Source organism: Eleutherodactylus coqui, chromosome 2 (assembly GCF_035609145.1).
Source record: "Eleutherodactylus coqui strain aEleCoq1 chromosome 2, aEleCoq1.hap1, whole genome shotgun sequence".
Taxonomy (NCBI): Eukaryota; Metazoa; Chordata; class Amphibia; order Anura; family Eleutherodactylidae; genus Eleutherodactylus; species Eleutherodactylus coqui.
In genome coordinates this window covers 58,058,130-58,076,434 of record NC_089838.1, presented here as the reverse complement: position 1 = coordinate 58,076,434, position 18,305 = coordinate 58,058,130, and the positions used below count along the sequence as shown (strand labels likewise).

Here is an 18,305-nt window from a genome sequence, read left to right as displayed (position 1 = left end):
CCTGTCACCAGCTGCCGGGCAAATCAATAGCAGTAGTTACTTTTATTGACTTTTATTTGGCTTGAAATAAAATTCACAGAAAACACAAGAACTAAATAGCATAAACTAAATTATTTAATAGGATTCATGTTTTACCTTTATACAAAAGCATAATCTTCAGTTATACTTCAATTTAAGTGACAATTCTTGCTCGATTTTATAGAATGGTAGAGTTGGAAGGGATCTCCAGGGTCATCTGGTCCAACCCCTCACTAAGTCATCTCAGGCAGCTCTGTCCAGATTTACGGACGAGCGCACCTGAACAACGTCCAGACTTGCACTGAGTGAGAGAGGCATTGACAGAGTGTAACCTGAAAATTCCAAGTCTCTTTCATCACCTAATAATTATCTTTTTTTTTTTTACTTCATTTTTTTGTGGCCTGGATTTTTGGCTGCCCTAAGGCACGTGCCCTATTTGCCTAATGGTTAATCCGGCACTGGGTGCAGTAACCCAGCAGTGAGAAAGACAGGAGACATGGGACCCCCGTTCTTGAGATCAGAGAGGATAACAGCGGTGAGACCTCCACCGATCAGCAAGTTATCCCTTATTACGAAGCTTGTAGGAATTGAGCAGCTGTAATTTGTCTATTCTGTGTTTTCATATTTCCAGACTGTGAGCAGGATGGTGATACAAAAGGCCAATCTGTCTATTATGTATAAATGCTCAGCTTCCAACAAAGCCGGGAGAGATGAGAGGCTTGTGTACTTCTATGTAACAAGTAAGTGACTGCAGCATGTCTTAGCGTATAAGGAAATAAGTATATACTGTTTGCTCAATTTGAATTTGTTAATTTTGATAAATTGCTTCAATACAATATACTACAAGAGGTGGAATCTGGGTTGAGGACTGTGCTACCCTTGTCTCTTACAAAGCACTGGAGACATGGCAGACCAAAAAATACTGAGCATTGCTCGTGTTATGTGGTGGCATAAACAACTATGGCATGGGTCTGTTACCACCATTTACAAAGCTAGTTTTACAGTGGCAAATGAAGCACCATCTAGTGGTAAATCTCTATATATAAAGACGAAAGCCCTCACTCACTCACTGACTCACTGACTGACTCCCTGGATGACTCGCCAAAAGTTCTCCGACTTCCCGAAAAACAAGAAATTTGGCACAAGCATAGATTATCTCCAAAATAGGAAAAGTAATTGGGTCCCAACTCGATTATTCAATTCTAGCGCAAAAGAATTGGCGTCGAAATTTTACGTACATAATCTAAATCTCTCACTTCCCAAGGTCATAGAAACTTAAAATTTGGCACGAGCATTAAATATGTCCTCAATAGGAAAAGTTAATAGGTCCCAACTCGATTATTCAATCTATGCGCAAAAGAATTGGCGTCGAAATTTTACGTACATAATCTTAATCTCTCACTTCCCAAGGTCATAGAAACTTAAAATTTGGCACGAGCATTAAATATGTCCTCAATAGGAAAAGTTAATAGGTCCCAACTCGATTATTCAATCTATGCGCAAAAGAATTAGCGTCCAAATTTTACGTACGGAATGTAATTTTCTCACTTTCCGGTGTCATAAAAAGGTGAAATTTGGCACGAGCATTGATTATGTCATAAATAGGAAACGCTAATGGGTCCCTCCCAAGTCAATTATTCAATTCTATGCACAAAAGAATTAGCGTCCAAATTTTACGTGCAGAATGTAATTTTCTCGCTTTCCGGTGTCATAGAAACGTGAAATTTGGCACGAGCATTGATTATGTCATAAATAGGAAAAGCTAATGGGTCCCAACTCGATTATTCAATTCTAGCACAAAAGAATTAGCATCGAAATTTAACTTACATAATCTAAATCTCTCACTTCCCAATGTCATAGAAACTTAAAATTCGGCATGGGCATTGAATATGTCATAAATAGGAAAAGTTAATAGGTCCCAACTCGCTTGTTCAATTCTATGCGCAAAAGAATTAGCGTCCAAATTGTACGTACGGAATGTAATTTTCTCACTTCCCAATGTCATAGAAACGTGAAATTTGGCACGAGCATTGATTATGTCATAAATAGGAAAAGCTAATGGGTCCCAACTCAATTATTCAATTCTAGCGCAAAAGAATTAGAGTCAAAATTTAACTTACATAATCTAAATCTCTCACTTCCCAATGTCATAGAAACTTAAAATTCGGCATGGGCATTGAATATGTCATAAATAGGAAAAGCTAATGGGTCCCAACTCGATTATTTAATTCTATGCACAAAAGAATTAGCGTCCAAATTTTACATACGGAATGTAATTTTCTCACTTTCTGGTGTCATAGAAACGTGAAATTTGGCACGAGCATTGATTATGTCATAAATAGGAAAAGTTAATGGGTCCCAACTCGATTATTCAATTCTAGCACAAAAGAATTAGCGTCGAAATTTAACTTACATAATCTAAATCTCTCACTTCCCAATGTCATAGAAACTTAAAATTCGGCATGGGCATTGAATATGTCATAAATAGGAAAAGCTAATGGGTCCCAACTCGATTATTTAATTCTATGCACAAAAGAATTAGCGTCCAGATTTTACATATGGAATGTAATTTTCTCACTTTCCGGTGTCATAGAAACGTGAAATTTGGCACGAGCATTGATTATGTCATAAATAGGAAAAGTTAATAGGTCCCAACTCGATTATTCAATTCTATGCGCAAAAGAATTAGCGTCCAAATTTTACGTATGAAATCTAATTATCTCACTTCCTGATGTCATTTTATATAAAGGAAACATCGCATGGTTACCTCCCCGTGGTGTTTCCTGGGTAACGCAGAGAACTATGCAAAATGGTGAACATATGTTTTTCTGGTATCTCTAAAGTAACCACGACTTCATAAGATTTTCCGTGTGAACACCAGATAAACACCAGTACCAAATTAACTCGGGCAAATCCGGGTATATTAGCTAGTATCGTAAATACACTGACTGGTCTCTGTTAGAGAACCCCTTCCAGTATCGTGTTGAACCTCCTTTAATCTTCAGAACTGCAGCAAGTCGACATGACATCCATCCACAGGTCACAGAGGACCCAGGGTGTGGCAAGAAAACATCCCTCACCCCATTACTTCACCAGCTTGACAAGAAGGGGTCATCGATTTCATACTGCTTGTGCTACGTTCTCACCCTCCCATCAGCATTGTGCAGCAGAAGCCTAGATCCATCTGACCGGGCGATGTCTCACTTTTCAGTTTCTCTTGGCAATGACACTGGAACTGGTTGTCTACTGTTATAGTCCATCTGTGCTAAGGAATGATGAGTTGCGAGTTCAGAAACATTAGTTGGAGCCCAAGCATTGCATTTGGTTGCAATTTGCTAGACTTTATCAAAACGATTCCTGACATCCTCCTCTGACCCTTTTCGGCGTTGATTTGTTTCTGTCCACAGGACCCCTTCGCTGGATGTTTTTCTCCAAACACACCGTTCTCCACACAACTACACGAGAAAACCCCACAAGGCTGGCAGTAAAATTAAGAACCTGCTAGTCTAGCACCAATGACAGCTTTTTGGAAGCTGCTCAGATCTCTCAATTTTCCCATCTAGCATGTCTTCACACTGAATCTGATCCACGGAGAACTTGTTGTGTGATTTTATTTTTTTCCCGCATTCTGAGTTCATTGATCTAATTTCCATACAGAAAAGCTCCAATCATGAAAGCTGGGGGTCTCTAATAAAGTGGCTATTCAGTGTATATGGTTGACATTTTGCAAGTAACTGCAGGTTGCTTTTTGTTCTCTTTACAGTTTACATCCATTAAGTTGGATGCTAATAAATGACACCATAGTTTTATACCCCTCTCCCTCAATGTGTATGATTATACTTCATCCATCTGACAAGCTTGGTTCTTTTTTAGCAATCCCAGATGGCTTTGCGATTGACCCTGAGCCTTCAAAGGAACCAATAGAAGGACAGAACCTCAGTCTGAGCTGCCTTTCGGATAAGTACACTTATGAAAACATGCAGTGGTACCGACTGAACCTCCATACATTAAATGGTGCCGAGGGAAACCCGCTTGTGTTGGAATGTAAAAACGTGCACCAGTATGCTGACCGCATGGAAGGAAAACTACAGCACCAAGAAGGGTCAAGTAACGCAACTCTCATACTTAGCATCCCCAACCTGTCCATAAAGGATGAGGGGGCTTATGTCTGTGAAGTCCAAAACCGGAAAACGCGGGAGAAGCATTGCCAAAAGAAATATATATCAGTACTTGGTGAGTAGAATATTTACTTTATTTAATATATGAGCATTGTTTCCTCTAAGTAGCATTTTTCGGAAAGGAAATAGTTAAATAGGGAATGCTGGGATTCCACATAATGAGGTTTGCTTGTTAGGGCCCTGTTCACACAGGCTACAAAATCTCGCTACAAAATTACTGCTAGGTTTTGTAGACGTGGAGCATTGGAAACCATGGGCTTCATATACATACGTTTTGTAGCGATGATTTTGTAGGGTCTATGAAAAGGAGATGCCCTTTTCACACAACTGCTTTAAAGTGGTTTGCTGAAATCATAAAAAATTTAAAGTCATTATAAAATAACAAAAGTAACATAACTCACCAACTCGGTCCCCTGCTGATCCCTGCACTATGGCTGCGGTGCTGCTTCCAGTGGTACATCTGACTCTCCATATGACTGCTGCAGCCAATAATTGGCCTCAGCAGTCACACGGGAAGCAGGCCCTCATAACACTAGGATGGCGAGCAATTGAACAAACACGTTATGCTTTTTTTGTTATTTTATAACAATCTCTATCATTAACTAACTTTTTGGGACCTTGGAAAACCCATTCCAATTATTGTCATAATTATGTCCTTCTACCCCTGGTCTCTGAATATCAGAACAATTGGGTTAGGAGAAACTAGAACTCTTTGTTACTGTATTGTCCACTTTTTGGTTTTGAATGTAATTGTGGTTAGATAATATAGATTAATATAATATAAATTTAGTTACAAGACATACAGTTACATGGACAAAAATATGGAAACACTGTTTAAAAAGGCATGCCTTAAAATGGGTAACTACATCTCTCATTGACATATGATTTATAATCCCATGTAACTTAAGTGGAAATAATATGACAAAGATGCTGCCAGCAGATGTGACCATCAGCCTGAGCAACAATGTTCCATTGGTCAGGGGTTTGATCCACTCAGCCGCTGTTACCATCTGGCTCTCAAAACCACCCAGAGCAGAGCAAGAGGTGAAGTAAGCACAAACTTGGCACCCAAGCAGGGGTCAAAAAGGCAGCTCAGTGCTAAAGATTAAAATCCAATGCATTTCATACAGTAGTTCCATATTTTTCTCCACCCCGTGTAGGAGAACATTTGCTAACAAATTACGCGTGTAGAAAAGTTGCAAACTAGTGTAAGGGGCTTTCCTCAGTCTGACAGATTTGTGTATAATTTACACCAGAAACATGACCCAAATTATGCCAGAAATGTAACAGAAATGTGCACCTGGTAGGGATTAGGCGTACATTTCTGTCAAGCACACGGAGGTGCCAGAGATGCGCTGAATACTTTAAGAGGCGTGCGGAATGGCATTAAGGGGAAAATTACTAAGCCTGGTGCAGGAAAGGCTAGGCTTAGTAATTTTTCCCCTTAATGCCATTTATTGCTCTATAGAGAACTTCATATAACCTGCTACTTCTCCTTTGTAGCACAGGAAGCCCCGTACTTTCGGTCCAACCTAACTGACAAGATCGTGAATGTCAGTGACTCCTTGGTGATGCACTGTGACACCGATGGCGCTCCCAGCCCCAACATCCTCTGGTATAAAGACAACAAACTAGTGGAAGAAGTATCAGGTATAACATGAGAAGAATGACTGGCTATGTGATTGTGATGCAAGCAAGAAAAAAATATTTTTGGGGTAAACACTGTCTTATGCCATGTACAAGGCCTGAGCAGACAGAGCATGACACAGGAATTCTAAAAATTCAAAAGGGATCACCCATGTGTCATGCAGTGATGGCTCTAAAGGGAGCATTACTTTAAAGGGATTCTGTCAATGACATTTCCCCTTGTGTACCTCTAACGGGTAGGTGGTAATTTTGCAGGATATGAGATGGTGCATGAGTGACATATGGAGGCAGCAACTTTACTGAACAAGAGCCGTATTTACATTGTTACGATCCATAGGAGGGTTTGAATGTTGCATAATCACCCAATATCAACTCTCTTAAAGCAACAAGATTGGATTACTCATTATGCGTTATATGACTTCTTATCCAGTGTAATGCACTTGTACATACATATATTAATGCCTTATGTACTCTTGATAGCATCAGCAAGGCACCTGACAATTTACATGACTTTTTGGCATAACCCTTACATGCGTGTTCTTTCCATAAGCTCTGACCTCTCATACTCCACAGAACACTGCCACATTGTAGACATATTCTACAGAAGTCGTCACACAATATTGGTGGTCCGATACCCCAGTTCACATCCAACTCTTTGAATCCTCTTATATAGCAAATCGATTATATAACATTACACATCTTACAACATAGCCACATTACATCACCCTGCAAGGCTTTGCAAAACGAATGGAGCCATATTAACTCCATATAAAAGTCCGTTGGGATGATACATTCACAATCCGTACCCTACTCTGGCCAGGGATTCTATGCTGTCCTAGGAAACGTGCACTCACGCAGACACTGCTCCAAGTTCATGTGTCGCGTCTTACCAACTCTGGATTGGAGCCGCAGGTGTAATAGCCGAGCCGTTCACTGGAGAGAAGTCAAAATAGCCAGGAGTCGCAGATATTAGGAGCTGTCCTGGGAACCCCCCCCCCCCTCCCCCACACCTGATCTAACGTTACTCCTTCTGTACCCAGAAAAGTTCACCTCCCTATACGCAGGGCATCACTGTCAATGGCGCACAAAGATAGCAGAGCGCCATCACAGCTGATACTCTGCTCCTTGTCTATATGGGAGCTATGCTCTCACCAGCAGCTCCAAACACTGTTCCTCTGCACTACCCTGATATGGGGGCATATAGCAGGGGTACATATGTGAGATCAGAGGTGAAGACAGGGTCTATAGTGTAATATGTACTCTACTGGGGCTCTTGATCTACTCTATAAAATACACTGGGGCTCCTAATCCCCAGTGTAATATATATAGGTGATTAAAGGCCCAACTCTATTATATAGAAGTGATCATGGGCACTAATGTATTATAAAAAGAAAATCCGGACCCCCAGTATATTATATAGAGGAGATATGGGGCACTAATGTTTTATAGAGAGCAGATCAGACGTCCCAGTGCATTATAAAGATGAAATTCTTGACAATGCATTGGGATAGGGAATGGGCTAGTGCAAAAAATTAGCTATGATGCACTTTGCGTGCCACATGAATAGTACCCCTTTGCATCGTTGGGGGTATGCCGAGTTTCATTTATATTAAATCAATGGGCTCTAATGTTGCACAACAATATTAGGACCAATGTGTAGATTCCATTGGATGACTTTTTTGTGGTAAGTAAAGGCTGGTGGACCTCATTTTGGACTAATCTGTCTAGACCCTGGCAGCTACATCGGTTGCCCCATTATTGACTATGTCGCCCAGGTGCAGAGTGATAAAAGTGAACATTCCTATGAAAGTGGCTAGACATCTATAGATGAAGAGTGGGCAGTCATGGGGGGTCTCAGGTATCTCAGTCTGACACTGCGTTAGGTAATTTAGTCCTTGAGTTTTGATAAAGGCTGAGGATTCAGCCGAAACGTAACTCATGTTATGTGGAAATTGGATTGAGAATAAAGCCATCTGCTGCTAGATGAGGATGGGAAGTTTCTTTATGCACTGCGGTTTGCTGCTCCTATCTACTTATTAGGTAATTTAGTCCTGGCAAGTATTTAAAGGGGTTGTCCCAAGGCAAAAGTGACTTTTTTTTTCTGCCCAGTCCCCCTTCTAAATCAAACATTACAATGTACACGTGTAAAGAAGGTTTAAAGAAGGTTGCTACTCACCATTCTAGCGTTTCAGCAACTTATAAAACTTCTTCCAAAGATGGCCGCCGGTCCTTTCCAGGGATGCACCGCGGCTTTCTCCCATGGTGCACCACGGGTCTTCTCCCATGGTGCACCGTGGATGTCTTGCGTTCCACTGCCGATTACAGCCACCTAATTGGCTGATCGGCACACGTGATGGGGCGGAGCTACGTGATGACACGTAGAAGGGGGCTTGACCAGAACGCCGCTCGTGCCCGGACCGACCAGAAGGGAGAAGACCCTTTTGCGCAAGCGCGTCTAATCGGGCGATTAGACGCTGAAATTAGACGGAGCCATGGAGACGGGGACGCCAGCGCAGGGAAGGTAAGTGAATAACTTCTGTATGGCTCATATTTAATGCACGATGTATATTACAAAGTGCATTAATATGGCCATACAGAAGTGCTTAACCCCACTTGCTTTCGCGAGACAACCCCTTTAAGGTGCTTCAGTCTAATTTGTGCTCACCATTATCACTCACACAGGGATAATATTGGGAAACCAGAACCACACACTGAGCATCCAGCGAGTCCGAGAAGAAGACGCTGGTATATATCTCTGCACTGCCTGTAACGAGAAGGGATGCGCTAATTCCACCGCCATTGTCTCTGTTGAAGGTATTTCTTTTACTTCAGTTTAGATTGATTGCTTTAATTTTAGATGGTTTCTATATTTTTAAACAGTCATAAAGCAGCAGTGTTTACTAATAGCCACAGTGATAATCCGTGAGGGCATTCTATCACCATGATTGTAGCTGCAGGGTTATTTACTTACAAGCATGACATTTGCACAGACTGAATACATTCAAAGGTCTCCATTAGAGATGAGCGAGCACCAAAATGCTCGGGTGCTCGTTGCTCGAGTCGAACTTTCCGCGATGCTCAAGGGTTCGTTTCGAGTAACGAACCCCATTGAAGTCAATGGGCGACTGGAGCATTTTTGTATATCGCCGATGCTCTCTAAGGTTTTCATTGGTGAAGATCTGCAAAACCCAAGAAAGTGATGGAAACGACACAGAAACAGATAGGGCAGGCGAGGGGCATCATGCTGGGCTGCATTTCAGGTTCCCAGGTCCCACTATGAAGCCACAAGAGCGGCAAGAGTGGGCCCCCCCCCCTAACAATTTTTACTTCGGACAAACCCTCATTAGTAAGCCACACCTTAGCTAAGCACCACACTACCTCCAACTAAGCACAATCACTGCCAGCGGGACACACCACTGCCTCTTCTCCTGGGTTACATGCTGCCCAACCCCCCCCCCCTCTCCGCACGACCCAGTGTCCACAGCGCACACCAAAGTGTCCCTGCACAGCCTTCAGCTGCCCTCATGCCACACGCTGGCCCCATAGCCACACCACCCTCATGTCTATTTATAAGTGCATCTGCCATGAGGAGGAACCGGAGGCACACACTGCAGAGGGTTGGCAGAGCCAGGCAGCGACCCTCTTTAAAAGGGGCGGGGCGATAGCCCACAATGCTGTACAGAAGCAATCAGAAATCCAATCCTGTGCCACCTCCATCAGGAGCTGCAAATGTGGGCATAGCAATGGGGAATCCATGTGCCACACACTATTCATTCTGTCAAGGTGTCGCATAGCTCAATCGACACTGCAAGGGGAAAGCCGTCTGCGCTCTGCCCCCTACCCAAGTCAGTCAGTGACTTTGTGCCAGACAGGTCAAACACCGCGATGGGAACTAAGTTTGCACCAACAGCATAGGTGGGTCCGAGGAAACCCAAGAAATGAACAAAAAATTGATCTGAGCGGCCAAACATGGCAGACTTGCACCGCGCCCACGACATAAGCCTCGGCCCACAGATTCAGCAATCCTAGGAAGGAAGCGGACTTTCACTGCACCCAGGACATAGGCCTCTGCACAAACCCTCAGCAATCCCGGGCCTACAGCGGACTCCTATACTAGCGTAGCTGTGTATATCTCATTAGCGCTGTATTGCTCCTGTAGTTTGTCCCAATGCAGGGCCCCGGATAGTAGAGCTAACGTCAGATGAAATACAGGTGGGCTTCGGCCCACACTGCATGCCCCAGTCAGACTGGGGTTTTTTATAAGTATACACAGGCAGGTACAACTCCCGAATGTGAAGTCCGTGTGGTCCCACAGCATGGATGGGTCCCAGGAAGCCACCGGCGGTACATAAATAAATCCCATTGCATTGCCCAGCACAGCTGAGGTAACGTCAGATTAAATGCAGGTGGGCTTCGGCCCACACTGCATGCCCCAGTCAGACCGGGGTTTTTAATACATAGACACAGGCAGGTACAAATCCCCTATGTGAAGTCCCTATGGACCGACAGCATGGGTGGCTCCCTGGAACCCACCGGCGGTACATAAATAAATCCCATTGCATTGGCCAGCACAGCTGAGCTAACGTCAGATTAAATGCAGGTGGGCTTCGGCCCACACTGCATGCCCCAGTCAGACTGGGTTTTTTTTATAAGTAGACACATGCAGTTACAACTCCGTATGGACCGACAGCATGGGTGGGTCCCAGGAAGCCGCCTGCGGTACTTAACTAAATCCCATTGCATTGTCCAGCACAGCTGAGGTAACGTCAGATTAAATGCAGGTGGGCTTCAGTCCACACTGCATGCCCCAGCCTGACCGGGGTTTTTAATACATAGACACAGGCAGGTACAAATCCCCTATGTGAAGTCCCTGTGGACCGACAGCATGGGTGGCTCCCTGGAACCCACAGGTGGTACATAAATAAATCCCATTGCATTGCCCAGCACAGCTGAGGTAGCGTCAGATTAAATGCAGGTGGGCTTCGACCCACACTGTATGCCCCAGTCAGACTGGGGTTCTTTATAAGTAGACACATGCAGTTACAAATCCGTGTGGTCCCACAGCATGGGTGGGTCCCAGGAAGCCACCAGCGGTACATAAATAAATCCCATTGCATTGCTCAGCACAGCTGAGGTAACGTCAGATTAAATGCAGGTGGGCTTCAGCCCACACTGCATTCCCCAGCCTGACCGGGGTTTTTACTACATAGACACAGGCAGGTACAAATCCCCTATGTGAAGTCCCTGTGGACCGACAGCATGGGTGGCTCCCTGGAACCCACCTGCGGTACATAAATAAATCCCATTGCATTGCCCAGCACAGCTGAGGTAACATCAGATTAAATGCAGGTGGGCTTCGGCCCACACTGCATGCCCTAGCCTGACCGGGGGTTTTAATACATAGACACAGGCAGGTACAAATCCCCTATGTGAAGTCCCTGGGGACCGACAGTATGGGTGGCTCCCTGGAACCCACCAGCGGTACATAAATAAATCCCATTGCATTGCCCAGCACATCTGAGGTAATGTCAGATTAAATGCAGGTGGTCTTCGGCCCACACTGCATGCCCCAGTTAGACTGGGGTTTTTTATAAGTATACACAGGCAGTTACAACTCCCTAATGTGAAGTCCGTGTGGACCGACAGCATGGGTGGGTCCCAGGAAACCACCGGCGGTACATAAATAAATCCCATTGCATTGCCCAGCACAGCTGAGGTAACATCAGATTAAATGCAGGGGGGCTTTGGCCCACACTGCATGCCCCAGTCAGACTGGGGTTCTTTATAAGTAGACACATGCAGTTACAACTCCGTGTGGACCAACAGCATGGGTGGGTCCCAGGAAGCCACCGGCGGTACATAAATAAATCCCATTGCATTGCCCAGCACAGCTGCGGTAACGTCAGATTAAATGCAGGTGGGCTTTGGCCCACACGGCATGCCCCAGTCTGACCGGGGTTTTAATACATAGACACAGGCGGGTACAAATCCCTAATGTGAAGTCCCTGTGGACCCATAGCATGGGTGGCTCCCTGGAACCCACCGGTGGTACATAAATAGATCCCATTGCAGTGCCCTGGACAGCAGAGCTAATGTCAGATTAAATACAGGTGGGCTTCGGCCAAGAATGTTTTCATTGTTGGAGGAGGAGGACGGGGATGTTTTTGAGGCAGTACGTGTCCTGTCCCCATGTCCTTGGTTATATGCACCTGACCAGTAACCGCGTTGGTGGGATAGTGGTCGCGACTGTGGACCTATTAGCGCGGTTTTATTCTGTTGGTTTTCGGAATGTGGCCAGGATTAAGTGGGCCGTGGTGGGGAGCTTTCTTATAGTGTCATTTAAGGTGAAATTTTTGGACTGCCGCCAGACGGACCACTGCGAAAGCATTTGCCAAGAATGTTTTCATTGTTGGAGGAGGAGGATGGAGAAGTTTTTGAGGCAGTACGTGTCCTGTCCCCGTGTCCATGTTTATATGCACCTTCCCAGTGACCACGTCGCTGAAAAGTTGTCGTGCCTGGGGAACCTAGTAGCGCGGCCTCGCCACCATCATGTCTTTGGGAAGCCTCCGTTTCCACTACCCTGTAACATTGCAGTAGCAGCAGTATAGGCAGAGCTGAGAATTTGTAACATTTCAGCGGTAAGAGTATGCACAAACCACTGTAACATTTCATTGGCAGCAGTGACGACAGACCCCATTAACATTTCATTTGCAGCAGTATACACAGACCCCAGTAACATTTCAGTATTATCTGTATAGACAAACCCCAGTAACAGTTCAGTAGTATAAGTCTAGACAGACCCCAGTAACATTTCAGTTCCAGCAGTATTGACAGACCCCAGTAACATTTCAGTAGTATCAGTTACGACATGCCCCAGTCACATTTCAGTTCCAGCAGTATAGTCAGACCCCAGTAACAGTAACGTAGAAGCAGTATGGGCAAAGCAACAGATAAACATTTCCCTGGCAGCAGTGTAGGGAGACCAAAGTATTTGTAACATTTCAGTAGTAGCAGTATAGTCAGACCCCAGTAATATTAACGTAGAAGCAGTATTGCAGAGCCCACTATTAGTTACATTTCTGTTATAGCAGTATAGACATGCTCCAGTAACATTTCCATTGAAGCATTATGGGCAGAGCCCAGTATTAGTAAAATTTCAGTAGTAACAGTATACACCAACCCAGGTAACATTTCAGGAGCAGAAGTATCGGCAGACCGAAGTAACATTTCTGTTGCTGAAGTATAGTCAGACCCCTGTAGCATTACTGTGGCAGAAGTATAGGTAGGCAGAACAGAGTTACATTTCTGTAGCAAAAGCGTAGGCCAACCCCAGACACAGTGGTGTACCATGAGTGCAGGCGAAGCCCATAAAAATTACTTTGATTACATTGTAGGCGAGGGCCCGAAAAATTGGTGTACCGACAGTACAAATGTACCCCAGAAAAAATGCCCATGCCCAATCCAGAGGGCAGGTGAAACCCAGTAATCGCTTAGCGTACTGTGGCTTAATTTTTAACAAGGCCTTGAGGCAGCCCAGTCTAAAAAACAATTGGTTCAGGTGGAAGTTTCAATGCTTTAATGAGAATTGAAATAGATAAATATTATTTAGAAAAGTTATATGAGCCTTTTGGCCCACAGAAAAATTGCCCATTCACGGTGATTGCGAGAGGTTTCAGGAGGAGAAGCCGGAGAAGGAGGACGAATATCATACACAGATTGACAAAGGTCTTTAGAGAGCGCTGCTGTCCGCTGGTGGAGAAGAGAAATCTGGGGAAATCCAGGCTTTGTTCATCTTTATGAGTGTAAGCCTGTCGGCGCTGTCAGTTGACAGGCGGGTACGCTTGTCCGTGATGATTCCCCCAGCTGCACTAAACACCCTCTCTGACAAGACGCTAGCCGCAGGGCAAGCCAACACCTCCAGGGCATACAGCGCGAGTTCGGGCCACGTGTCCAGCTTTGACACCCAGTAGTTGTACGGAGCAGAGGCGTCACGGAGGACAGTGGTACGATCGGCTGCGTACTCCATCACCATCTTCTTACAGTGCTCCCTCCGACTCAGCCTGGACTGAGGAGGTGTGACACAGTCTTGCTGGGGAGCCATAAAGCTGGCAAAGGCTTTGGAGAGTTTTCCCCTGCCTGCGCTGAACATGCTGCCTGATCTCCGCGCCTCCCCTTCTACTTGGCCCTCGGAACTGCGCCTTCGGCCACTAGCGCTGTCAGATGGGAAGTTTACCATCAGTTTGTCCACCAGGGCCCTGTGGTATTGCATTACTCTCAAACCCCTTTCCTCTTCGGGAATGACAGTGAAAAAAGGTTATCCTTATACTGTGGGTCAAGCAGTGTGTACACCCAGTAATTCGTAGTGGCCAGAATGCGTCTAACGCGAGGGTCACGAGAAAGGCATGCTAACATAAAGTCAGCCATGTGTGCCAGGGTACCTGTATGCAACACATCGCTGTCCTCACTAGGAAGATCACTTTGAGTATCCTCCTCCTCCACAGGCCATACACGCTGAATGGATGAGAGGCAAGCAGCATGGGTATCCTCTGCAGTCGGCACAGCTGTCCCTTCCTCCTCAGGCTCCTCCCCCTCCTCCTCCTCCACGCGCTGAGATATAGACATGAGGGTGCTCTGACTATCCAGCGACATACTGTCTTCCCCCGCCTCCGTTTCCGCCCGCAAAGCATCAGCCTTTATGCTTTGCAGGGAACTTCTCAACAAGCATAGCAGGGGAATGGTGACGCTAATGATTGCAGCATCGCCACTCACCATCAGGGTGGACTCCTCAAAGTTTCCAAGGACCTGGCAGATATCTGCCATCCAGGCCCACTCCTCTGTAAAGAATTGAGGAGGCTGACTCCCACTTCGCCGCCCATGTTGGAGTTGGTATTCCACTATAGCTGTACGCTGCTCATACAGCCGGGACAACATGTGAAGCGTAGAGTTCCACTGTGTGGGCAGGTCGCAAAGCAGTCGGTGCACTGGCAGATTAAACTGATGTTGGACTTGCGGAAATGTGCGCTGACCCGGCGCACCTTGCCGAGGAGGTCTGACAAGTGTGGGTAGCCTTTCAGAAACCGCTGAACCACCAAATTAAAGACGTGGGCCAGGCATGGCATGTGCGTGAGGCTGCTGAGCTGCAGAGCCGCCACCAGGTTACGGCCGTTGTCACACACGACCATGCCCGGTTGGAGGCTCAGTGGCGAAAGCCAGCGGTCGGTCTGCTCTGTCAGACCATGCAACAGTTAGTGGGCAGTGTGCCTCTTCTCTCCTAAGCTGAGTAGTTTCAGCACGGCCTGCTGACGCTTGCCCACCGCTGTGCTGCCGCGCCGCGTGACACCGACTGCTGGCGACGTGCTGCTGCTGACATGTCTTGATTGCGAGGTAGAAGTTGCATTGGAGGAGGAGGAGGAAGGTTTAGTGGAGGTGGCATACACCGCCGCAGATACCAACACCGATCTGGGGCCCGCAATTCTGGGGGTGGGTAGTACATGAACGGTCCCAGGCTCTGACTCGGTCCCAGCCTCCACTAAATTCACCCAATGTGCCATCAGGGAGATATAGTGGCCCTGCCCGCCTGTGCTTGTCCACGTGTCCGTTGTTAAGTGGACCTTGCCAGTAACCGAGTTGGTGAGGGCGCGTACGATGTTGCGTGAGACGTAGTCGTGCAGGGCTGGGACGGCACACCGTCAAAAATAGTGGCGACTGGGGACAGAGTAGCGCGGGGCTGCCGCCGCCGTCATGTTTTTGAACGCCTCAGTTTCCACCAGCCTGTAGTGGATCATTTCCAGGCTGATCAATTTGGCAATGTGGACATTTAAAGCTTTAGCGTGCGGGTGCATGGTGGTGTATTTGCACTTTCGCTCCAACAATTCTCTTAACGACAGCTGGACGCTGCGCTGAGAGACATTGCTGGATGGGGCCGAGGACAGCGGAGGTGAGGGTGTGGGTCCAGGCCAGGAGATGGTCGTGCCTGTGTCGTGAGAGGTGGGTTGGATCTCAGTGGCAGGTTGGGGCCCGGGGGAGAGGCAGTGGCGCAAGCTGGAGGCGGTGAACAGCCTTCGTCCCACCTTGTGGGGTGCTTGGCCATCATATGCCTGCGCATACTGGTGGTGGTGAGGCTGCTGGTGGTGGCTCCTCGGCTGATCTTGGCGCGACAAAGGTTGCACACCACTGTTCTCAGTGAAAAACTGCCACACCTTAGAGCACCTTGGCCTCTGCACGGTGGCTTGGCGCAAGGAGGGGCTTTGGGAAACAGCTGGTGGATTATTCGCTCTTGCCCTGCCTCTACCCCTGGCCACCCCACTGCCTCTTCCAACCTGTCCTGCGGCTGCAATTGCCTCCCCCTCTGAAGACCTGTCCTCAGTTGGCTTATCACACCAGGTGGGGTCAGTCACCTCATCGTCCAGCGGCCCTTCCTCCGAATCCACTGTGCATTCCTCCCTCGGACTTACTCCCCTCATTACTACCTCACTGATAGACAACTGTGTCTCATCGTCATTGTCCTCCTCACCCACTGAAAGCTCTTGAGACAGTTGCCGGAAGTCCCCAGCCTCATCCCCCAGACCCCGGGAACTTTCCAAAGGTTGGGCATCGGTCACGACAAACTCCTCCGGTGGGAGAGGAACCATTGTTACCCAATCTGGGCAGGGGCCGAGAACAGTTCCTGGGAGTCTGCCTGTTCCTCAGAATGTGTCATTTTCATGGAGTGAGGAGGCTGGGAGGAAGGAGGAGCAGCAGCCAGAGGATTCAGAGTTGCAGCAGTGGACGGCGTAGAAGACTGGGTGGTCGATAGATTGCTGGATGCACTTTCTGCCATCCACGACAGGACCTGCTCACACTGCTCATTTTTTAATAAAGGTCTGTGACGTGGACCCAAAAATTGCGATATGAAGCTGGGGACCCCAGAAACGTGCCTCTCTCCTACTCCCGCAGCAGCCAGCTGTGATTCATCTGGACCAGGAACTCGTCCTATGCCCACACCCTCACTTGGGACTCCGCATCCTCGAGCGTGACCGTGACCGCGTCCACGTCCTCTGCTCCTACCCCTACCCCTCAGCATGCTGGATTAAGAATCGAGCAGAGACAGAGCGCTGTAAAAATGTTTGTGAATTATTGCCGCGCAGTTGGTGGCTGTCAGCGGTAATATAACACAAAATGAAGCCAGAGATAAATTATAAGGAAGGCTGCACTTAGGCCATGCTGTGAACTATGCAGTTTGGATGGACGTGAAGTCCCACAGGCCACGCAGGCAAATGCACTGGGTCACTGGTAGCCGTAAAAAAGGAATTTCTTTTTTAAATCTCCTTATTTTTCTATGCAATGCAGGCTGAGGCTATGCAGTGTGTGTTGCACTTTCAATCTATGGGCGTCGGGCACACCGTGCACTTGTGAGACAGCACACGTATAACACAGAGCGTTGTAGAAAATGTGTGGTTTCTTGGCGTACACTTAGAGGCAGACTGAACTGACGCAACGCAAAGTGCGGACAGAAAAATGTTTTAATGAAGGCTGCACGCAGGCTCTGCTGTGCAATACAGAGGTACTACAATTGCCAGCAACCACAGAGTTAAATGAACCGTTGGGGTTCTTGTATACAGGATTCTACACTACCACTGTCCCTGCCTGACCAATACTGCCCCTATACTCAAGTACAGACTGCAGACTGAGAACGCTATAGCCTGCACGCCCGATATACATTAAAAAAAAAAAATGTGCAAAACTGCTCACAGCACACAGCAGTAATGCACTAGTTGAGCTGTGGCCCTAAGAAGGACCGTTGTGGTTCTTGAAGACGCTAACACTGTCCCTATAGCAGCAGCAGCACTGTCCCTGATCTCTCTTAGCGTGTGTCTGTGGCGAGCCGCGGGCGGGGCTGATTTAAATACTCCATGGTCACTTGATCTCGCCAGCCACTCACTGCAGGGGGGTGGGATAGGACTTGTCTCGAGTAATGAGCATCTCAAACACCCTAATGCTCGAACGAGCATCAAGCTCGGACGAGTGCGCTCGCTCATCTCTAGTCTCCATAGCCCACCATATATTACTATGTGCGCATCCAAATAGTGATTTACAATCAGAATTGCCCAGCATCTGCTTAACCCCTTCAAAGACAAAAGTTTTTTTTCCATCTCCGTCTTCCATGAACCATAACTATTTTTCTACCAACAGATGTGTGTGAGGGCTTATTTTTGAAGAACTAGTTATATTTTTTAATGGCTCCATTTATTGCACCATATAATGTGTTGAAAAACTTTAAAAAATATTCCAAGTAGAGTGAATTGGAAAAAAACACAATTGTGCCATTTTTTTACAGCATTCATAATGTAGTGGTAAAAATAACATGTAATCATTATTCTGCAGGTCAGTTCAATTATGGTGATTCCAAACTTATATAGTTTTTTAAAATGTTTTTCGGCTTAAAGTATGTTAAATAAATATAACTGCTTTTGTCGCAAGATT

At 46.4% G+C, this 18,305-nt stretch overlaps 1 protein-coding gene across 1 annotated transcript in view; it reads left to right on the top strand.

The window, feature by feature from the left end:
• Positions 1 to 18,305, top strand: part of FLT4 (fms related receptor tyrosine kinase 4) — a 354,573-nt gene that overhangs the window by 263,559 nt on the left and 72,709 nt on the right. The window contains exons 12-15 of the mRNA XM_066591022.1: positions 650 to 758; positions 3,892 to 4,251; positions 5,700 to 5,846; positions 8,526 to 8,657. Coding sequence (XP_066447119.1) covers positions 650 to 758; positions 3,892 to 4,251; positions 5,700 to 5,846; positions 8,526 to 8,657 — 748 coding nt within the window. The remainder of the gene's footprint in view (positions 1 to 649; positions 759 to 3,891; positions 4,252 to 5,699; positions 5,847 to 8,525; positions 8,658 to 18,305) is intronic.